Source organism: Varroa destructor, unplaced genomic scaffold, assembly GCF_002443255.2.
Source record: "Varroa destructor unplaced genomic scaffold, Vdes_3.0 BEIS01000002.1, whole genome shotgun sequence".
Taxonomy (NCBI): Eukaryota; Metazoa; Arthropoda; class Arachnida; order Mesostigmata; family Varroidae; genus Varroa; species Varroa destructor.
This window is the reverse complement of record NW_019211455.1, coordinates 7,098,290-7,122,620: the sequence shown is the minus strand read 5'-3', so window position 1 is coordinate 7,122,620 and position 24,331 is coordinate 7,098,290. Positions and strand designations below refer to the sequence as shown.

General features: G+C 39.4%; 1 protein-coding gene across 13 annotated transcripts; it reads right to left on the bottom strand.

Annotated features, from left to right (window-relative positions):
* Window positions 1-22,591, bottom strand: LOC111245536 (lewis-type alpha-(1,3)-fucosyltransferase-like). Of its 13 annotated transcripts, XM_086978925.1 has the most exons (6): window positions 19,499-19,652; window positions 18,963-19,043; window positions 3,837-3,949; window positions 3,499-3,648; window positions 2,281-2,496; window positions 1-2,040 (listed from the first exon to the last, which is right to left on the bottom strand). In XM_086978925.1, exons 4-6 carry the CDS (start codon window positions 3,646-3,648, stop codon window positions 1,240-1,242), a joined length of 1,167 nt encoding a protein of 388 aa, XP_086835051.1. In that variant the 5' UTR covers window positions 3,837-3,949; window positions 18,963-19,043; window positions 19,499-19,652; the 3' UTR covers window positions 1-1,239. The 13 variants fall into 13 exon arrangements, with proteins under 13 accessions (XP_086835051.1, XP_022649747.1, XP_086835052.1 ...); XM_022794012.2 differs by lacking the exons at window positions 18,963-19,043; window positions 19,499-19,652 and adding an exon at window positions 22,307-22,588 and having other exon boundaries at window positions 3,837-3,950; XM_086978926.1 differs by lacking the exons at window positions 18,963-19,043; window positions 19,499-19,652 and adding an exon at window positions 22,311-22,588.
* Between the last annotated feature and the right edge of the window lie 1,740 nt (window positions 22,592-24,331).

Genomic DNA, 24,331 nt, shown 5'->3' with positions numbered 1-24,331 from the left:
TAGTGTTATAGGAAACGGGTTTATTGGTCAGTCATATTCCAGGTGTAAAATGCAGCAGAGAACAATTACGATACCAAAAACTTGTTATTGATATTGATAGCAGCTTACTAGTGCCCAATAATGGCAAGAAAACGATGTTACTTTAAAAACTCAGTCTAAAATTTTGTTTGTTGAGAGGTAGTATTTATGTAATTTATAAATATCCATCTGCAGCACGGATGCCAGTAAATATTTATACTCTACAGGATCAGATTAGGATTCGTATAAATTCCATATGTACTCTAAGTACTAGCTAGAACTAACTAATCAACGAAATTGTACTAGTTAGTTACAACGATACTTACTTGTTATGATTCGCTATGTGATAACAAAAGTCTCTTAGTTTAAACACTGAATCTTTTTTGGAATTTCCTATAGCATAAGGACAGTGGGTTTAATGGTGTAAGTGTTTGGTTCTCACCACCTCCATGACTGAGGTCTGGCAGACTTTGTAATTAAGTTGGAGACTAACTAAACCAGTTCCATAAGGCTAGCTACTTATGCCAAAGTGAGATCCAATTCCACCTACTAGAATGTTGGTATTATCAAAGTTATCATGACTCTTTCAAAGTTGAAGAATATTTGCTTATCTAACAGGTTGCTGTATATTCTGCTGGACATGGGAGCGATTAAATAAGTTTTTAGAACATTGGTGCCTGTGCCACAATCGACCTCGTTCCTTCGTCTCGAGCACCAGTATATGGCTGATACGTTAAGAACCTTAGCGCAGACAGACTTACCGAAAAGAGACTAATACGTTTGTTAGATTTGGACCAGTCCAATATTTCTATCCCGTTCTTTAATGACAGTGCAGTGCAGTTAGCGAATCTCTGTGTATTTGGAAGAAACAAAAACATTCGTCTTGTCAATTGACAGTAGTAAGCTTTTCCTTTGTCAAGAGAGTTCGTAGCAACTCTTCATTGCGTCAGCAAGCGTCCAATAATTTCTAAGTCGACTATAATCGGGAGTCTGAATAACGTATTAGTATATAAGGGACTAAATCAACGCCGTAGCAGACATTGTCGTCCGACAGATGCGAATGCTTATCATTCAGCTGTAATGCTTTGAAAGTGGATTAATAAATGACCTTATCGACATATGAATCTCTTACATACAAACGTACACCTGTGAGGTATACGTTTTCTGCTTCGTAGGAGTAACTGCGAATATCTAATAAGTAACTTCAACAGGCAAACTTTCTCACAAGCCGATTGATTCGAATTTTTGAGTATTACTGTTCCATGTTTTGCATGCTCGATGATTCATCCGGTCTGTCAGGTACGTTCGGTTCCTCGCTTTATAATTCATTGCGCCATTTAACTGTTTTCGAAATTTATCACATATATGGCATAACGGATTAACTTGATTGTGCGCTGTGTACTTTTTCTTCCAGACAAAATACGTAGCGTACTGGGTGATGTTTTGAGAGATTTTCTTAAGCTTTAGGGCTAGTGACAGCGGGTCGAGATTCGACGCGTCAACAAACGCGTGCAGAGAGTCAAGAAATTGGCCTCTGCTTCCAGTCATAGTAACAGGTATTATAGGGTATTGAAGTGTACGGTAAAGCTTTTCAGTCACATAATCTGGACATATCGAATTTTCGAAAGCCAAATAGAACATGTACTTCTGGCTCAGCGTATTCATGCAGGAATCGCTTGCACTCATCGGACATATGCGGTTTCCACATGCCCCATATACGTCAACAGGAAAATATCTTTGGAGCTCCTGCACATAATTTTCTCTTCTGCTTTCGGTCCAACAATCACTGACTAACCAAACGGCCCCATTCTGTTTGATAAAGCGCTTTTCGAGTTTTTCCCTGTTTTCATCCGAAGCCTCAGCTCTCTTCTGACTGAAGAATCCATATGGTGCGAAAATGTCTGCGGTTTGCCGGTAGCCCAGCTCCAGGTCAAACAAATTACTTCCCTGTTTGTAAACTTGTATTGGCGATTGGCTCGGTGGTTCTTGATTCCATAGAACCCATGGTTGGCCAACGTATTTCTGTAAAGGAATATATTGACACAAAGATTGCTTCATAAAGTGTTTGTTACTATATAATACAATTAAGGAGGAGCAAGTGATTCGACTGGCAAATAGCAATGGAAAAACACTTGCTTTGCCTAGATTTCCAGCTCATACCGTCCTTCATGGCTGCCACTTAGGATAGACGATTATTTATATCTTGTAATGTTTCGCGTCTGTCTTATTTTAGAGAAACCCGAGCTGGCAGTAAGAGCTTACCCTTTTTGGCATGTCCCAAAAAGACACATCTCTTCCATGGAAAATAAGAGCTGCGGCCTCGTGAACAATACGACGGTCGCTGGAGACATCGCACGCGATCTTAGAACCAAAGCAGTCGATCTTGATTAGGTCACTTTGAGCTAAAGTCTTGCGCCATACTGAAGTCCACATAAGAAGTGTTGGCCGAAAACGGTTGGCATGGATCCGAACTAAAACCTAAAGGCATAAATAATACGATGAGATTTGTGGATAAGAAAGGTGTCGGGCTTATGAATGCTTGACTATAGACCCGTTTATAGATATTTTTTGACAGCCTCCTGTGCCACGAATAGTAAAGTTCTCGGATGTTTTAAGGGCTTAAAGTGGGTTGATGCGTTACGCTCAGTATTATTATACAATAGCCTTGGCTAAGCTTAAAGTCTACGTTAACCTGTCAACTATCCCAAAGTGGCTTACAATATGACTGGCTGAAAATGAATCTCTTTCTCTCTCTCTCTCTCTCTCTCTCTCTCTCTCTGCTAACCTTAATAGTCTCTGTTTAAGGATTATTTTTCAATAATTGCTCATAAAAATTAAAAAAAAAAATAAAATAAGAACTGTTTTTTTCCTAAGAGAAGTCCAATAATCGAAATTAACTCTTACTCAAGTAAATTATGGCACGGATATGACAACGTCATTGTTCAAGTAGATCTGGCATATTCATGTATAAGAACTGTAAAAATTAATTTTAATCTACAGTTCACGACAATGAGCTTTTACGAATATACTATGAAATAAGCAGCTAATCTTCGACCGCATTTAGATAAACTGTGAGATAACTAGTACCGGCTCTATTTTCACAGAATGCGTACAGAGCTAAAAAAACTTCGTCACCTTTAATATGTATGAGATATCCGATATATTAATCCGAGAATATTCGATAACGTAATGTACTACAGGTTTTACCAAAATCTTCTAGGCAAGAGAGCTTTCGCAAGTGTATTAAGGCGGGTCAATTTCATCCCAGTAAAAATTAATACTGATAGATATTGAAATACATGTTTTGCATTTGTGTCAGCACCAAAAATAGACAAAATAAATAAGTGTCGAAAAAGCAAGTGTCCTACTTTTATTGCTTATTCTTTTATGAAACCTGTCATGGATGATCTTCATAGATATATACAACAAAATTAAATATATTTCGTTAGTCAGGGTCACGGTGAACTTCATGTCGTATACCTCGTTAGACTCCTCAACAAGAACTTCTGGGGCCGTCGTTAAGAAAATGAGCGGCAAACCTGTACTTAGTAGTGTTAAAAGGAAAATCCAAATAACCCGACGTGCAATAAAGCCCCGAAGAAGCCTGCAAAAAAGTATACGGGACGCCATCTGCAATTGTAAAGCGGAGTTTAACCTTGTGTTGACCTCTACTTATATCATAAAAAATCATCTAGCTCGGTCAATAACAACCGTGAATATTCGTGGCTCACTACAACGATAACGACGGGAAGATATCAAACAAACAAAACTCATTATATCAGTAAAATGTTGAAAACGATAAGGACCAATATACTTACTCGCGTAACGTAAACCTCAGCTGGATTACAAGGAATTTCTATTCAGAAACGTATCGTTGAAGCGAGATTAGAGTAACTAAAATAGTCGATCGCCATCGTCATGCCTCACTCACCTGCAGCGGAACGGGCACAGGCATATTAAAAACAAAGTTAAAAACTGTTGTCTTATGTGTTTGTCGGTCATCGAGAACTGCCACCGTCAATTAAATCGCAGTAATTTATCAGCTTAAAAGTATCTCTTCCTTTTTTTACGAGGCATATTTCTTGCGCCATATATATCCGAGAATATAGATTTCGAAAATATATGCAGGGATACCATACAAGCATCATATGAATCATTCTATTTTCATAATGTATGAGATTGTGCTTGGCATGGCAGTCTCATCGGAAGATATAATCATCTTTCAGTATCCAGCGTTGATATTTGAAATAGCCGTTGCTATGACCAAGTAGACATTTTTAAATTTACCCTAGAGTATACTCCGAAATACACCTTAGCTTATTCAGTATATTCAATGAATGCATACACACGTTGAGTGAATGAACCAGACCAAGGGCGGGCACTGAAGTGGCGTCTTCAAATGTAATTTGCCACGTAGATAACAACGGTTACGTTGGAATATATACTTGATCATCGCACGATGCCAATTTATAATACGTTCTGCTTTGCTAACGTACCTAGACGTTACTCAACTGTAGACGATATTTTCTGTGTACTGGCGTTAGCTTTACTTCTACAATTGACACAATCAGGGTGTTCTGTTCAATAGTTACGGGTTGTCTACTTTTCATCTACTTTATTCCTATTTTACTGTTGAGCCGATCAGCGTAATCGTTCCGGGACGGCTGGATAGTGCGGCCGTGTCAGGCACGCAATATTCCGTGACTCACGCCTGTCACTAGTCATGCGCGATTCCTTGAGCGAAGTGTCTATATGCTCTTATACACGAGCTGAAATCGGAAGCCAAGTTTGCTGTACGGGCAGAATGGGAAAATACAATGGCAGAAGAGAAGTTCGAATACACTTGGTATTTTTTCATAAATTGCTTTGGAGAAGCTTCTAGAAGTAGAAGTCGGCTAGAGAAGCTAGACATTCTATGAATACCTTGTAACTAAGCGGTAGGCGCAATCTGAAGGGTCGGTCCTAACATCAAGAACTAAATGTTTTAGTCATTTATTCGAGCAGTCAATAGACTTTAGAACATTGTAAATACAGCACCTTACGAGTAGGTGGCACGACACTTGTTGTTGAACACGGTCATCCTTGTGAAGCATGACTTAACTTGATTTGAAAGGCGTCACGCTAACTAGAACTGTCGCTCTTACTTAGTCATTAGCTGACTTAGTGTCCACCCTCATCTACTGGTCTGTTTATTGATGGGATGTCATTAGCCATAAGTTTCAGGCCTGTGTAGAACTTCACAGTGTCGGTGAGAATTTGCCGCGGGAATTCGCTTTCGGGATTTTTCCAATTCATATAAATACATTGCGAAAATTAAGTCTCTCCACATGATATATATACACATATATATAAAACAGGCGTATCTGGCAACAGTTTCTTTTACAGAGGCATCTGCTCGCCTTTCAGCCTACGTTTTTCATTTAGAGGCTAGGGCCTTGCGATGAATTTCTCAGTGTCTTCTTCTCATTCTGTTTGTTTTTTGCAGGTTGGATACTTCATGTATATGGATAATGGACTAAAATTCTTTTGCATAGAAATTCTTTAAATATTTGTGAATTTTGTAGATTGGGCGCGGGTCTTATAGCTACATTGTTAAAACTTTTATTACTCAGTAATATTTCGCATTACAGGGTTCAAGACAAATATATCCAGCTTTTACAGTACTGACCTGAGTCGTTTGTAGACCACAAATTAAAGTGACAAAAATGAAGCTTTAGCAGAGAAAAATACTATTTTTTTTATGGACTTAGGATTCGACCTCGTTTATTCTACCGAACCGCGTTAAATCCTTGTATAAACAACGGTCAACTCTTGTATATGCAATATATTTCCAAACACGTTGGTTCGTCAGCTACAAGCGCTTTGTCGTGTTTCATAAATAAAACGGTATTGTAAAAACAATTATTGCTTATAGGTGTCAACGGATAGCATCATTATTCATTCTGACCTGCTTCCGCATAACCGCGAGTACTAGAAGTAACAGGGGGGAGTCTGTAATGTAAAAGTTAATTCATCTCGCTTCCTTTTAAGGGATTGGCAGTCAGCGGCATCCCTGTTAAGATGTTTATGTGCGCATGATGGTTTGTTAATCAGGTCACCTTCATTGTATTAGCACTTAGCTCACTTTTCTCTTAGTATCAGTATGTTTTTTCTATGAAAAACAGACGTTCTTAGATCATAAAGGAGGTTGGTTATTTCCTTCCCATTAATCATACGATTTATGAAACCGCACGCCAGAAGCTCAAGTCACGGGTATCATTTGCGAAATTTCGATTTGGGCCAGAAAGATCCGGAGGCAAGCCTACTTCTTCACATAGATCTTTACCGAATTCCGACTTCCGGGCGTATTTATTGTGAATAAAAAATTTGCGTTTTCTGTTCAGATGAAGCAAAAAGTTACGCTTTTCATACACAGTTGGCGCGCTCTACACTGAAATACATCACAGGTAAGTACTCGTCAGTAGACATCAGAGTCTCAATGGCAGACGGCCTCAGGGACATTGCACTTTACGTCTGTTTATCCAGGAATTGTTGAATAAATGGCTATCTACTTAATACCCGAACGATTGAAGAAAAAATAAGGCTAATGAAGGTTGACGCGAAAGGCAATCAATCCTACTGAATTGAGTCTGCAGGATAAGCGGGTCTCGTTTTTGGTCCCGCTATAAATCTCGTTTGTCTGACGTCGTACAGAACCTAACCGAAATAACGTCGGTCAACTGATATGGTGGTATGCGACACTCTTTCCTATCAGTTTGTAGCACTATTAAAAGAACACTGGAATTGACATAGAGTGATGTATAAGGGAGGAATCAAGTGTCCGATTAAGGGTAAATTGGAGCACGGCGTATATTTCCTCAAAAAAGCCCGAAAAATAGAAATATAGATGTTGTATAGATACAAGGCCGAGCAGGCAAACCTCGCTTCTTTTGTCCAAGAAGACTCCAGAGCTTGAATCTATAATTGCGGCATTGAAGATTTGCCAAAAGCATCGGCTTATCATCGTAATAGTCAATATTTCGTTAGTATTATTTGTCTCAACACAGTTTCACAGTCAGACAATGCGATGACAAAGAAACTCATACAACAAAATGGTGAAAAAATATGTAAAACTTTAATTCTTTTAGCGTTTTTATTATTAGATGTAGAAATAATTATGCACCGCCTTACGTTGTATTCTACGATAAAGTCCAACGACATGTATTTACTGGAACATGTAACACAGAAGGTAGTGTCGCCTTAGAAGATCATAAACTCTACCTTAAAGCATACCAACCATTTGAAGTCCAACTACCTCCAAGCGCTTGATTTTTCAATCGACTTCACTCAGTTGTTTTCTGTTTCTTCTGGAAATAACATCCCAAAGACGAGGTGATTTGAACTGTTCGGCATAACTAAGTGTAAGTAATCAGCTGTTACACTTCGGCTGAATCGCGCAGTATTTCTATGTAAGGTCAATTGATACTATTGGTAGGCTTCAGTTTTTTTTTTTGGTGTACTTACTAAATTAATTACGTCGGAACCAAAAACAAAATGTGAATAAAAACTGAGCCATTATGATCAGCCCATTGCGCAGAGGTGACTGAGGTAACTTTTAAGTTCGTGGTAAGATGTGTATGCCGAGCATTATGCTTGACATGTACTATCCAAGATTTACGAAAATTTGCTACGCGCTAGTGTTTGGCGTAGATGTTAATAACTCTTACAGCAGAGATGCCTGAGGTGACGTAGTTACATGCTTAGTATTCGATTATAAAAAAAGAAAACCTTGTAAGTACTTCAAGGCTTGAATTCATATGGCAGTTAAAAACGCTTAGGTGCCAAGATGTATATATATATATATATATATAAAACCCTATAAAATATAGATCTAAAAGCGTTTTTAACAGCCATATGAATTCAAGGCTTGAAGTACTTACAAGGTTTTTTTAAACCTTCTTTCAGCGGACTACGTGCGATGAACCCAGATGACATTGGCCAAGGCACAAAATGCACTAAGCGCAGCTATTTTGCCAGAGAATCCTCAGAAACTTTATTATAAAAAATTTATTTAGGATAAATCTTTTCGATATTTAGCCTGGAATGGCACCAGCTGCAGTATATGGTAAATAGATATTATCAAATAGACTTAACGTTCCTAATCTGGCAGCACACGGTTGGATAAAAACTTTTCAGTAAGTGCAGGCCTAGCAGGCGCTAGGCGTATTTGTTTGTTTACGCCTCCTCGCCTACCTAGCAGGTTAATACGAATGTCATATGACCAGTAATCAGAGAAATCAGAAAGGATGAAAAAATGATAGCGGTGGTCAATCAATGAGGTGTGAAGGTAGATTGAAGTCGCATGACAAATCAGGACTTGATTTGAGCATACGCGCTCTCACCATGTGCTTTGTTGAATTAAAGGTTTTTATAAACCAAGCGACATACGTTTGTGTAAGTACTGCAATTTGTTACTTACAAATGTTTGTTATGTAATGTTGTAACTTCGTGCTTCAACGAGTTCTGGGCGGTCGCCTCACTAATACGACTGACGGTACCGTTTTTTCCCGATGAAGGATAAATCCAGGTCTACATACGAATCATATATGTGTAGTAATACCGTTTTCACACACATAGTGTCTATGAAGCGTTTATGGCTAAACAGAAGACGTTGTTGGCTCAGTTTCAATAGACTAATTGATTATTGGGAGCTTTAATTTTTTTTATTCAATATTCCATCTCGAAAATATTAAAACCTCTACAGATTTGATTTAAGGGAAAGAAGGTAGTGTTTATCACTTGACTGTATTAGAAAATTCGTGCTTTAGAAAAATTATCTTGTTTTTGAGAAAAACCAATGATGAAGCATCACACGATCATTGGGCTTTTATAGATACTAATAATAGCATCGATGCAGAAATGCCCTAGACTAAAGTAACTCAGGACTTATGGGAAAGAAGTTAGAAACTAACTTTATAACCCCGTTATAATCAAACGAAAAAGATCTTAAAGCTCATTCGTTTCCTATGCGTTCGCTTTCAGATACCCACAGCATGCCTACAGCGCCCTCGCAGCGTGGTAGCAATGAGTCGACGATAACAGTGTATGCCGGTACGTTCCGTTCCGCTACTTCTCAGCAAAAGGAAGAAGGTTGTCCGACTCTTTTGATTCTCAGTCGGTTTCGATAGAGCCGCCGTGCAAGCTACATTTTTACCTGAACTGTTAGACATACCCAGTCTTGTGTCTTGCATCAGCGTGAGTGAGCGAAAGGCAAAACAGTGGCTCATAACCTGGACAATCGATAAACGCAAGTCAATGAACGATATTTACTCTACACGAGTCTGCGATATGAAATTGTTCAGGGAGAGATCTGGAGACTACGTTCTGCTGGATCTTAGCAGCATTAAAAGCTTCGCTCACATAGAATATGGTTTCTTAAAGTCTAAACGCAGTAGGCTGCCTTTCGTAACGGGTATCATGGAACCGACTTTTAACTTGATTATTATTTATATTATACTCAAGTTTTGTTATAGTTAAATAACAATTGAGTCTTGAATTTGAATAAATAGCGGATTTTCACTGAAGTTATCTGGCTGCTGCGGCGGCATAGCACAAGTTAGAGGGTTGAATTAACTATTACCACTGCGGAACTCTTACTACTACTGTTGAAAAATCGTATGAGAATTTGAAGCTAGCCACCGCGTTAGTGCTTGGCTCAAAATGTCCAACAGAAAATCCGATTTAGTTATTCTAGAACAACATTTGAGCTATATTCGGTAACTATTCCGTAAACTTAGCGAATTATAACACGCATACGTTTGGTACATAAATCTACAAAGGTTACACTGATTATAGAGAATTATACGCGCATCTCTAGTCCGTTTGAGCGAAATTTTACGGCGTCAACTCTAACTATTCCCGAGATCAACGAACTCAGAAATCGATGTAACCATTGTAATGCAAAGTCCTTGTGTGGTCCAACTATTAAGTTGACAAGCATTACCTAATAGGGGCCACAAAACAGTTAATATGTGATACTTTAGCGAGAAAAAAATCTAGTAAAAAGGGCAAAAGTAACTGTAGCAAAAATTTCATAAGCCCGGCATTTGGCCTGAACTGGCCCTGTTGGCTGTTAAATTGACAATAGGTTGCCTTTAAAGGTAATAAAAAGAATATGATCTGCCAGTAGAAGCCGCTGATGCTCTATGAAATCGATTTTGTTTTCAGAACAAGTAATGTCACTAACCTGAATTCTTGACGGAAGCGTTTCAGAGTTGTACGTACAACCGTTCCATGAATCAAACACAGCTGGCTAAGACGAACGCAGTCTGCACCTTTTAAACATCTCCAAGTTGGCATTTACCAAAATCGGAAATGTCAGCCGGCACTGTTGTCTTACTAGCGGGATTTTTTTTTTATACATTAGTATTTTACAAACTACTTTCAGTTGTACTAATCACTCACAGCTTGACTGCAGAATATACTTTCAAATAGCGTGGCTGTGTATCGTCCTCTAAAACGTTGAAGAGTTAGAGGTCGATGTTGTTCGCGTTGAGATCAGTGTTATTCAATTAACTAAAAATTTTCCAAAGGGAACCCGCATGCGCATTGGCTCCTGCGATTATTAACGTCCTTTTTTTGCGTAATTGTTTCCTTGTATATATATATACGTTTATAAACATCTCATTGGTATAATTTATAACAGTGCAAAGCCGCATAATCTTATGGGAATCAAAAACGGTGACTTGAGAATAGATGTGCTCCGCAACTTACTCACTCGAGACATTCAATGTTTTCCTTTACTTATATTTAACTCTTGAACAAGTAATAAGCTTAGGCATCTTATGCGTAATTCGTCGATCGAAAGTTTCCCCGCCATTATCATTGAGGCTGCTATAATTTCAGGCGCGCAATGCAACAGTTGTCGACGGTTCAACAATGAAAGGTAAACATTTCATTGAGTATTTATTTATTTATTAGTAACAATACAAATGTTGCTAGCAATACCGTTAACGAACGACAGTTCGGCATTTCTGTATTTACTAGACTGACCAAATTGTGTAAATAAGGTGCTCAGTCAATTGTCCTCATTAGCCTATATATAATATAGAGGTATATATATAGAGGTATATATTGCAACTAGGTTGAGGGGTACATTCTTAAACGTCTTACGCTATACTGTCATCGAAAAAATAAACCAAATTCTATAGAATATAGCTTTGTAGTGCTTTTACCGAATGCACAATAAATTAACTTAAAATTCTATAAAATTTACTTTGCGATTGTCTCAAACTATACGCCTAATATAAAAGTTAAGGTTGAGACGTGGGCCTATTCAGGAGGCATTGCAATTAATTAATTAACAATCTTAAGGTTCCTCTAACCGAAGGTAAACTTATCGACAAGCTATCCGGTTAATCTGGACCGGTCAAGTGATCATTGACGCGACGAATCGAAGGCAAAACTTTAGACGATTGCTTAAATCCTATGGTCCATATTAAACACACAACGAATTTGGAGAAAAAGCATACACCCTCGAATCACGTTTCGCTATACAATTATAAAAGCAAATGTAGTACGAATATTCCAATGATAAAATAATGATCGTTTGTTTCGATGAAACAAATTTATCCTATATCCATTTACAAACAACTGTAATTGTTTCTAGTTGTTGTCTCACGAAATTAAAAGGAATAAACCTTGATAATAATCCCTTAATGGTGTACGTTAGAACGCATTCATCTTACAGATCATCGAATCTTACAAATCGAGAATAAATTTAACGAATAGGTAGGGTGTGGCTGTGTTTGAAGAAGGTGGAGACAAAAAATCTGTCCCAATTCTTATCATTCACTAGAGAGGCTAATGGCAGGCCGGTCGGCAAATACAACGGGCCGTTCATGGCGACGTATCTGCAGAAGTTTACGTTAAGCAAGTACAGACACTCGCATAGACGTTGGACACCCCTTGTTGTTTTAATCAAGCATTTAATAAAGCATGCCTTTTTAATAAAGCAGTATATTTACGTTTTTCTATTTTGAAGTTTTTTCAATTTTGATTCAACGTGAGGAATATAATCGCGCCAAAAAAGATCCTAATTAAAGATATAGTACGGAGACGAAATAGAATATTTATGTAAGCGCATTAGAAACTTAATAATTACTTACTAAACTACATGGCAGTTATTTGAAGGCATGAAAAAACCCGTTTAATTATGACAGCTTCATTAAACGGATGTATCAGTTCCCTTATGTTCCCTGTGCATAATTTTATATCAATTGAATAATGCACAGTTTGTGATATAGGAGATCGTCGTTATTGGACTGCAGTATGATTATACTGAAGAAAAAAACAAAGGATATTTCCACCGTTCGTAAAAGCGATTGATGTACTGCGCTTGTGCTAATAGTGTTCCTACCCTGTCACTTCCAAAACGTTTTATCTACTTCTTTATTCTTAGCAATAAAAAATGTTTTTGGAAGTTAATAAACAACATCTTGTTTTTGACTGCTATTAATTTTTGCATAGATGCAATTTTTGGCTGCTAGTAATTCTATGAAGCGATACACAATTCTATATAATCAGTCCCACTTTTGCAGTACATTCCTGAAGCTGCTATGCCCTTCTTTAGCCACTGCACCGTTATGATTCTAAATATACGAAGACTTCAATTAAACTTTGAATCACAAGACATTTAGAGATTCTCGCGGAATGATAACCATTTATCGTAAAGTAGAGTCATAGTGTTAACACCAATTTCTTCATAGAATAATTTGGCTCCTTGTTATCTTATTTTTTTTTATTATTACTAAAATATATCACTGTGGAGCTCTCGCCCATTTATTTATATTTGTAACCTTGATATCTAAAGCTATTCCATTCTGTTCAACATTGCCTCAACGTCCCTTATAGTCACGCGTCTCGATTTGCGTATTCTTTACATATGAACCCCTTATTTACTCATTGCTTAAATCACAATTCATAACCTTTTTACCTAATTTTTTAATACATAAAAATAGATCTAAAACACCTAGCCACCTACTCGCTGACGATGTATGCTTCACAGGTTTGTTGTAAAATTTCTCACGAAATACCTACGTGACACCCGCATACTACTTTTACTTACATCCGTCTTCTTCTTAATCTTTCAATCTGTAGCTTTTATTTTTAATAATTAAACACAAAACAACACCTGATTTTCCAAGGGGGTTGAGGGCTAATGCATTATGCCGACTCCATTTCATTGCCGAGGTATTCGCTTAGTGCTGTCGAGCTCTCGCTCACTTAATCCTGGACTCTGTACATTTGAGCTCTGGTTCGAGACTGGTTCAAATATTGCTTCAAATAAAAATATTGTGGGGATGGCTAGTGGACTTGTAAATTCATTAGTCGCGTCCCGATTCATCCTTCTGTGGGATTCCACGCCCTGTCAGCCGCGGTAATCTCGTAAAAAGCCCTACCCACATTTTTTCTAACGTACCCGGCTGTGTAGCACCGTCCTGCATATTCTCCCTGTGCTCCTCATTCTCATGCTAGTGTTGGACTTACCGTCGGCCAATTAGTTAGTTACTCCATCATATTTTTCTGTAGCCTTTAGTCGATACATTTCTGTCGGACAATTGTTCTCAGTGCCATCGCTCAGCATTGTGTCGCAGACGTAGCGAGCTAAGCCACGGAGACCGACGCCCCTCGCTTCAGTAAGCTTTCGTTTGGAGGTCCGGCCACGTGTGACGGGCAGGTCATTCCACCGAAGAGCGTACGCATCTTTGTCAAGTTATCTTTCCTATTCTGTGTAGGCGATTATAGAAATTTCCATGTCCCATGAGGAGCCGCGTCATATTGTATCTGAGTTTCCTTTCGGGCCTGTCAACCCAGTGTGCCATCGTCGGAATGACGTCCTAAATCGCGGTTCCGGGCTTTTGCGCAGTTGCCTTTTACTTCGCTAGCCAGACAATGATGATTGCATGGACTACAAATAGGGTTTTTTCGTACGTTAACCTTGAGGTCCCGTTCCTGCTAAGACCGAGACAAAGGAAGTAGAGTCATGTACGCCTGAATGATACAAGTGCAGGCATATCCCTGGCTTCCTGCAGTAACGCCGTGATCCCTGCTATCGTTGACACCAGTGTAAACAAAGCTGGAGCTCTGAATAAGGCATTGGATTCAACAGTTGACATTCTGCCGAAATCTCCAGTAATCCCAGTCGCCTTTGCCGTTGCCTGTCGGGTATGAGAATGCTCTCCGTCCTTTAATCTAAGGCATTTAGTCGTCCTCACCATTTTCATTTCCTGCCGTTCAAAAAAAAATATTCCACCTGCATTTTTCCCTTCCAACCAGTAAGAATCCCATGCCCTTGCCTGGGGCTCAGATCAGGCTGGTATCTACCATCCATTTATAAACATGCCTCAACTTTTCGTTACACCTGCTTTCGAATAGTTCTGATCTGAGTGCCCTTACTGTGGTAGTCAAGTCATCAGCAACCGCTATCAAGTTCGCAGGTCTCGAAAAAGAAAACTCTTTTTTTCAAAACTCTCGCGGCAACTTTGATAAGTTTCCTAAAAAGAAACTCCACAATGCTGGAATGCTGTCAAGGGTCAATGCCTTGTCTGGCATAGTTTTTTCTTTTGCTGTCATATACGCATGTACCGGCACACACAGAATGCGTTCAAACAACGTTGATACTTGTACACCAATCGATCTATTAAAGCCTTGGCAACTAGAAAATAACTTTTTCATTATTTTTCCTCTTGCTTTGTTGAAGAGAACAACGTTATTTTTAGTCTTAATCTCTTCACGAATCATCTTGAACAGGGTCGCCCAATGGGCTCTGTCGGTTGTCTCCAGAAACTGTTCCCAGCATGTCTCCTTACTCCTGTTCATCGCAGGCTTCAGAACCGCGTTGCATCTTTTAAGTGTTGCCATTAAAGAAGCTAGCTCATCGCAGGAGCTCTTCCATGCCTCTGCTTGCATCAGCTTTTGGCGTGTTCTAGTATATTTCTGTTGACCTAGGTTTATTTCCTCGTTCTACCAGTATTGCGGGCCACGGGGTAAATCGGCTTTTTCACAACTTCGCGCGGTAAGGGTCTGTAGACTGGGAACGAATTTTAGATACCTTAGTGCATTCTTGAGTGCTCCGTCTTGAGCGCGTCATCATTTCGTATCTTGAGTCGTGACAATCACCTAAGGACTTTTGGCTTCGTCTGCTTCGCACTCAGTGTAGTGACTCTGACAATCTCTTCTTCGTTCAAAGTTCGGCATCGTGCTACCTGGTTAGCAAATAGAGAAGAGCAGACTCTTGCGTCCACGTAAGATCTATGTTTACTTTGCTGAAAAATAGCAATGAGAATTTTGCACTCTACCCATAAGGAGCCCATGCTAGATCCTGTCTGCAGCACCACAGTCGGCCCGCTAACTGCAACACACCATTGCCCATTCGTTTTTCTCTAAGCTTGGCGTTGTGTTTCATTTACTCATAAACGACATGGCGTCTAGTAGCTGTGGCGTGAAACAGGGCATCAGCAGCTTTGCTTTGATTATAAATAAGCTGTATAACATCAAATTGAACTATTATTATTGCTAGCTTTCCGCGTTCGTTGATTTACAAGGCCAGGCCTGTTTACGCAGTTGCTACTTGTGTGGCTAAACGAAACCGCGTAGCCATATTCATCCATCTAGGTTTCGCGTGATAGTCTTCTAATCGCGTTTTTCTTCTGTAATAGCAATCCTTGCACCTTTCTGCGATTCTCTAGCTGGTGCTAAAGACGCGTGCGATTTGCACGCGCCTACTTTCTTTTATCCCGCTCCAAGCAAAAGACAGACTATCGAGATTGCTGCGTGCCACCTACAGTATTTCAGTGTAGCGTCGAAGCCTTCTTCCACGTGAACAAGGGTGCCGCATTTGTAGCATTCTTTTTCCCCTAGCTTAATTTTGGCAGTTTCTGGCCGCGTACCCAATTCTTTGCCATTTTAGGTAACATGGAAGTGAAACCCACTTCGAGGATTAATGTGAAACCTAGCATATGGGTAGTCGTTTCAGATTCAACAATCCCCTCGGCTGCGGTTGCGGTCCGAAATTCGAATCAGCCCTGCCAAGGTACCAATACCATAGTCAATCGTATGTCTCCGTTTTTGAGCTGCTAGGTTTTCTCCAGTGTGACATTATATTGGGTAGGACATACCTTCCGCGTAAAAACTGCCTTTTCATTTTTGAGTAGAATCATACCTTTATTGTTTATTCTTTACTATACTACGCCAGCCGTATTTTTCGACTCGATTAGAGTTCCTGTTACGTTTGCTTGTTATATCAGATAGTCTCAATTCAAGCTACCTGACAACTTAATCCAATTTTTTTCAGATTTGTTTTTTCCTGTGGCAAGGTAAGATATTCCTCTTTAAACCTACTGTCTTGCATGTTATGACCGCTTCTAAAACTTTTTAATAAAGTTAGAGTCTATTAGCCCTGACTTTTTGTTTGGTAGGCAAAGAGTAACCAGGACCTGCTAAACCGAAAATTTATTCTTATTTGTTTCCTGTCTTACATGAACAGTGATCTTGTTTACATCACCCATGAATTCACCATTCGGTTCGTGGAACTGAACTGGGATGTTGTTCCACCGAGTTGCTTTTTCTAGCTATGCGGGTTCGAAAAGGCCTTTCTTTTGCTATGTTTTTCGTGTCAGCACACTCTGGCTTCGCACGGCGTGTCTTGCACTTCGGATTTTGTCGCAGCGTTGCCCTCTCTGATCTTAGGTACCAATTTCCTTCTCGTGTTCTCACAGAGTTATTCCCTTGTTGCGTCGCTTATGCAGCTTAATCTCTTGTTTTAGCTCTGTAACCCGCTGTTGAATGTCCCTATAGACCAATCATATCTTTCATCGAAAAATTGAACTATTTTCAATGGTAAAACCCCGCATTAGCTTAGCCAGGATAGTAGTTTTAGCGTTGCATTTCTGTCTCCGTTATTTCGCTCTTGTTTTACAGGGATACAAGCTATTGTTGGCTGTAGCAGTAAAGCTGACTGTTTCCTTGCTGTCCCGAGGTACTAGAGTTGCATCCAAATGCATCGAGCGGCTTCTAGTTCTCATGTTTACTGGTTCTTTTTTCTTGCCCTTGGAAGGCATCACAGTTATGATGCGTCCTTTCCCGAAACAAATCTATGTTGATCAAACGTCTTGTCCAGGCTAGCGCGTTGTCCCTATTTATAGTTCTGTCTAGCAGCTGTAGCTAGCTAGCGCCAAAAAAAGCGCAAGGGCAGAAAAAGACACGTTATCCTCACTGTCATGATTGTAATCTAGCAGAAAAAAAACCTGTATATTCGATTCATCCGGCAACGACCGCTACCGCATCTTACGTCAACATATGTTGAGAATCTATGCCCCGGAGCCAAATTACCCATGCAAAAAACCTCGGTGCAGTTGTAAATCGGGCAGAATTGCGTTCTTTTTCGTTTGCGTACGACGTCCGGTGCTGAGACCATTTGAGATTACTTCGAATGGCTAGCCCTCAACATGAAACAAATCGTATCTGCGTCCGAATTCAGACTTAAATTGTTACGTATCCCTAATAGTAGCAGAGAAAACACTACCCGGTGCGTTACCGCATTGCTATGCAGGTAGCTGACAGGCTACTTGTAAGACCCTTGGACTTCAAAGTTGGTCATTATGATCCGGTAAATAGTGCTATTGGAAGCGCTACAGTTTCAGCCGTTTATACTTTGTTAGCCAAATTTAACTTAGAAAAAATATCGTCAGTGTATAAAATCAAATATATGCACAAGGCTATATATTATGGCCATGCCATATGTGTATTATAGTGTTTATCAATAAGCTGATTCTGAAAATAAATATAAGTTAAACATGGAACTATTGAAATGACCCTAATGGCTGGATCATTGAATAATTTTAGCTTACTAAACTACTTTACTGAAAACATTATAGATAGGTCACGATCAGCGTTTTCTATTTGGATTAGGCAATCTTGTTCAGCACTTTTCAAACCTTAAGTCATTTTAATAAAAGCAATTAGATATACCATGTATAGTGCGCTTTGATCCTTTTTTACGCATTCTATGGGGAATATGAGTAAGCAATTTTTTGTTTTTGACAAAAAAATTTTTAAGAGCTTTACAGCTATTTATAAAACCTAAAGGATATTCTTATATTTCTTATCAAAATTACAGAACAGGTTACAAATATTTTATTTTTTAATTTTAAATCGATCGTAAACTTTTAATGAGATTGTCAAGATATCCCAAACTTTAAAAAAAAAATATAGATAATTAACATGCGCTCCTTTCGGACATTTGTCTTTCATCCGCATGTTCGCAATAGCGAAAAGTAACGGTATTATTCTAGATGTTACATGCTATTTGTATAATTTTTTTGTATCAAATTTGTCATCATACACACAATATTTTTCTACAAACTTGCCTACAGCATTGTGGTAGAAGCCTTACTCTACCAATCAATAGCAAAATTTAGGTGCGTTAGTTTAAATTAAAGCAGGACTTGAGTTGGTAGCGAAATACTATCGGTCCATGGAGCTAGGCAACACACGCTCGCCTTTAATACTTAATATTTACGAGCCTAAATGTTATTTACTCCGCTCAAGGTTATGCGGCATCTAATAATGTGTGTAAAAGCGACCATTTAAAGTCAAGCTTGCCTCACATGTGTACATAGGCGGAAAAGGCAGGACAAAAATTTAGCTCGTGCTAAATGTCACCTGTATAAAAACATATCAATATGTCAGTGTCTATTTTCTACTTATTCTATTGAATAAACAGAGTTTTCGAAATACGTTCAGGAAGCACATTCAGCATTTTAAAGTATTTAAAGCATTATGCCGTATTAGGACAACTAGAAAGGAAAAAAAACAAGGACAATTAATCTAATGCATACAATTATAACTACAGTAACATGTGCGTATAGTGACAAACGTGTACTTTGTTACTTATAGCGAAATACCTAGGCATTGAAAGCCCTATAATTTAGTAGATTCTTCCTCAGTCTCGAAATAGACTCGTGTAGGCACACTGTTCCATGCACCTAAAATCAAAATAAAAAAAATTAAAAAAAAGAAACTAAAAATATATAATAGTGGATATTATGTTGTATGGTACTATTAATGTTCAACTATAATCTGGCGTGCACAAGTGACAGCCAATTTTTTTTTACTAGTAGCTTTCATTTTGAAAGTAAAATACGAAAAGGCAGCGACTCTTATATAGCCAACCGTTCTATGATCAGCGGAAACAGCGTCAGAGTAAGTGGAAATCCTATGATAGCAGACAGCTTCAGATGGTTTTATTGCCTACGAAGCCTATTCAAACTAGTTTCTGTGATGCAACTGCTACGTGCCCAAGCAAAGTTGCACTACGGTGAATTTGATCACACTTAATTAAATCCTATGAGAGGAGAAATTAGTTATTTTAACAAATAAACCATACGTAACCAGTTATCGCAATGGACTGTACATAGCTGCGAAGCAAACATCTCGTTACCTTGCCTTTGATCGTGGCCACAATTAGTAATCATAACCAATATCATCATCGAATCCGCAATCCAAGACCGTATCAGGACGCATACGCTCTATGGGGCTGTAATGCAGGACGCTAAAGTGTCATGTCGTTGATGTGTCGTTTCCCTACGATCGTACTAACACACAATAACCAGCAGCGAGAAATCCACGTTATGAAAACCTCGCTCTGCTAAAACAATAGCCGAGAAATCATTTTAAACATACCCATTTATTTCCTGTACCTATCAGTTATAAGATATTAGCTCTAGGAACGTGTAAAACTACAGCCCGCCTACGATAAGATAAACCCTATCATGTCCTATTAGAAATAAGCGAGCAACCTTGCCCTGAATGTGGATCCGTTCGCATTTTCTATTTCTGATGATCGAACTCGCACTTGATTGAGATACATTAAGTAGTAAACTCAGCCATATATCACGGACGTCCATTATTGGCTAACTTTCGAAGCACAGAGGACGGCATCGGCCACCAATGTTAGCTACACTGACGTATCAAAACTCCGCCAATTAGATATTTATAGACGTTAATTATGGCGGTATCCGAGAATTTGGTGCCAGGAGCCAATACGTTTAATATGCCAGATCCGTGTGGCCGCGGGAACGATCCCCGTCAACGAATAAATCGTCTAATAATGTCTGAATATTTTCTATTTCGTATGGTCACTAAATGACGGCTCTCTAGCAAAAAACAAAGACTAAAGTATACCACTTTTGCCGTTCTTAATAGATTGCTTCGTTGATATTTATTGACTAAATCATTAACTGGTACAGGCTCGCTTTCGTGCTATGCGACTTGCGCAAGTAATTGTTTACGCGCATTGACTTTGTGGGCAAAGTGGGCAGGAGAAAGATTTCAGAATCCTTATATTCTCAACGGCATCATCAACGGGTCCAGGCGTACAAGGAGTCTGATGTAAATGCGCTATCCCATAAAAGAATTCATCATTGTTAATTTTCCACTTCGTTCGCAGTGGGCTTTGCATCGCAAACATGAGTGGCTTTGTGACGTTCGCTGCTTTCTTTTGTAGTAACTTAGCTATCGCTCAGTCCACTTTCGTGGGATCTGGTTCTCTGAATCCAGGACATTGGAGGCTCATTTATGTAAAAAGAGAAGTGGACTAATGATTCGGGCAAGGGTACTGACAAGTATAGGATATAGCTCAACGACAGACGAATCCACACCGTAATCGATCGGCTTAATGGGTGTGGTTTTTGTTACGAACGAATTAGAACTAGTATCGAAAAGCGCAGCTAATTTTACAATTCGATCGCCGACACCGACCATCGCCAACGCTTCACACACGTATTTACGCTAAAGCGAGATTTCTTCATTTGGCTAGCAGGTTAAATAACCAATAGGTCAAGTAGGAAAATTTGCGTGAATAGACGAATTAGGAAACGAATTTACAAAACTATGTTAAGTTTTCAGGGTAAGAATAAGCATATGTAAGGTCCTGTGCTGTTGGCGTCTATTTCATTCCTTTCGTGAGATCATTATACTATTATTGAACTTTTGAACCTTTAGTTTATTCCTTCTAAAGGCAAACTTCCATTCGCTTCATTGTTTCTATAGCTATTTATCTTCTATAGCTTTGTTGTGTATCGTGTGCATTTAAAACATTCTATGTTCATTTAGGCCTGTATTTAGGACATTGATGAACCGGGCGCCGTAACGAATGCGTTTTCAGGAAACAATGAGTCTCATGCAAAGCTCTTCTGCTAGCGGAACAAGTCGCAAGGAGCTTTTGTACGCGAACATGGATTTCTAAGCTAAGATAGTCCGTTTGTCGTTCATTGGCCCGTTACCTTCCGCATCCGAACGTGCGAAATTTCACCGAATAGCGGCTTGTTTTTCAGCGATTTTTCGACGTACTCCCGCTCCAGCCCTTCCACTCACATAGAGCTTGCTTACGTTACGGCCTTCCAGTTCAGTAATGAACATTCGAGATACAAAGCGATGTAAAAACCTGCCTGATCCTGAAGCGCTACGATAAACGCCGCCTCACAACATTGTATTATTATACTGCAATTGATTTAAGGACGTTAGCAGTAAAATTGTTACTAACAGAATCTAGCGCAATTGTCAGAATTAGTTGCACTGTCGCAGTAGCCACTCTTTAAGAACAGATTAGTAAATGGGGTTATTTTGTTTGAATGAGAATATAAATGTGATCCTATATAAGGCTATAATTAGTCATTTAATTTTACAAAATCGATACCCTTGATAAGCAAGTTGGCTTTCTAAGCATGAGGATAATCACCTCCTACTGCACCTAAATTTTATAGAAACATTTATGGCGTTCATCATATCAACTTATTCACTTTTACATATTTATACGGGATGTGTAGTGCTAGGAAACCTCAATGCTCAACAGGATTCTGTGCTGCCATAGCTCAAAAGTTCTAAATAACTCGAGAAACAACTCTTATAATTAAACCGAAATATTCTTTTTAAGATTGCCTCACTAATAACTAAGAGCGACCAGTTACGTATGTAATACTTTTCGGCAACATATGGCCTTACTTAGCTCCTGTTTTGAGTCATGATTGAGATCTTTGCCACCAACACGTTCGACTTGATCAAAAATTAGATACAGCACATTCGTAAATCTGCACCATAATATCCTTTATAGCCAGAGTAAACCGCTGTCGCAACATGGAGAAAATTACCACCGCTCGACCTGGTCGGTGTTACTCGAAGCCCTAGCTCTTTTTAACGGAAAAGAGAGAGGGAACAGAAGATGAGGGTGAGGGCCATAGAATCTATTTCCGAACCTTTAAGGTAGTTGGCACTCCTGATTGGTCTGCGCGCCGGCAGCGCTACGCTGCTGCTTGTCACTGCTTCTCTAAATCCCTATGGAAGAATGGAGTTGCTCGGACACTGGTGGAACCACCGTCACGAGACGAGAAAAAAGGCAAATCCGTGGAATGGCTGGTTACTGGCGGTGCCGGCCCCTGCCACGCTGCTCCTGTCGGCCACGTCAGCCATCCACTCTCACAAATCCCTTCTTCTTTGGCATTCAGCCTGTAGACTGGCGCTATCCTTCCTGCGAGTTGCGTTTGGCCGACATACTCCGCTTGGCTTGAAGCTTCCGCAAGCTACACCCTATATTCTTGATGGCTGACTCTGCCCGCACAACGGGAACCTAGACTTAACAGACAGCAGTATTTTCCTTCTGCGTTTGCTTCGAGTCAAAGGCTCTCTACCATAGCAGTACACGGTATAGCGAGTGTCCCGGTCAAATTCCCTCTTCTTGCCTCTACCCAACCAATATCCTGCGTTTCAGTCTGCCCCTGTTGTCGTTACTAGTGAGTTGCTCTGCTGCATTCTTCTAACCCTACGTACCAAAGGCCACTCTATCCGTAAACCCATCCCATTTAAGCTTTTAGGGTAGGTAGACCGACTTCACGGCAGCAAGGACAGGATATATTTAGTATCAATCTCACCACGGGAGGTGTTCATGTTATTCCTCAACAGCACACATGCCGGCCATGCACGTAGAAAGCTGGCATTAAAGATCACGTCGTTTCCTCATCTTTTATATTATTTTCCACTGTAGTGATCATCTATGAACCTAGAGAGGATCACATCCTTCTCGACCGGGTCCACTAAGGAAATCCATACCCGTTAAACACCTCGATATTTGTAGCTCGTCCCTGAGACTTCGACTCGAGCAAATCTAACTGGTTAAAATAAGAGGGCTTTTTTTACCTAGGTGGAAAAAAGCATTGGGCTGGGGAAACACAGTTCGAACTTAAACGAGAGTTGGCACTGACTTAAGTGAGAAGTGGCGTTCCGACTGAGCATGTCGTAGACCGATTTATCTAAACACTCTTCCTTCGACATACTGATCATCCATTGCGTTACAGCTAGCTAGAACATTTTACATCTTTTTTGTCCGACTCCACAGTATTTAGCAAGTATTGATAAAGGAGCAAACATGATGCACTTAAAAATAGTGCACTATTCATGTGAATGTTTACAAATCCTAGGAATATGCGGCAGGGAATTATTTTCATATGATGTTATACAATTATGTACTGTAAATGTCTATGCCTTTTTCTTCAGCAACAAAGCTACAATAGGCAACTGTTTATAATGATTTAGATTGAAGTCATTCAATCATCAAGTCATCAAGGCAGATTGAAATCATTTGAAGTGTTATAAACATAAAGTGTTTTTACACTTTTACTTGCATTTACTTACAGTTACATAAAAGTAATTGTGTTTTACAAACACAATTACTTTTATGACATGTCTCATTACGATAGCTACGGAAGTTTATTGATTTTTCTCTATTTAGTGGCTCCTTCTAATAGCTTAGCCGCAAATAAAAGGCCTGTTTTGAGTGGAATAGCATCACTTTAGGCCTGTCGTCGCGTGAAGCGTATTAAGAAAACGACAAACCCAAACAACGTCCATAAAGCTGCTAGTTCTCTTGAAGTAGACATGTTTTGATCCATATCCTTGCAAGAGTTCGTGACTTCGTCGCATCTCTTGTTCCTGCCTCTGCTTCTGGAACACCGTCAGTCGATTCAGCAGTACATTCGAATTTAAGCGACTCCCTTATTTCCACGTTGCAACTAAGCAAACTACAGTTCAGCTAAGTTTTTAGCTTCATTTTACGGCTTTTTTGTTAATGTATTTTAGATGTGCATTTTATACAGATTGAAGCCACTGGGCCTTTCAATCGATGGCCAAGACCCTGTATTTGTTCAGACTTCTGGATAGCTGTATCGTCTACGGTCCTTCTTTACTATACATGCCGCACTGCACAGATATGTAATCTGGGGTA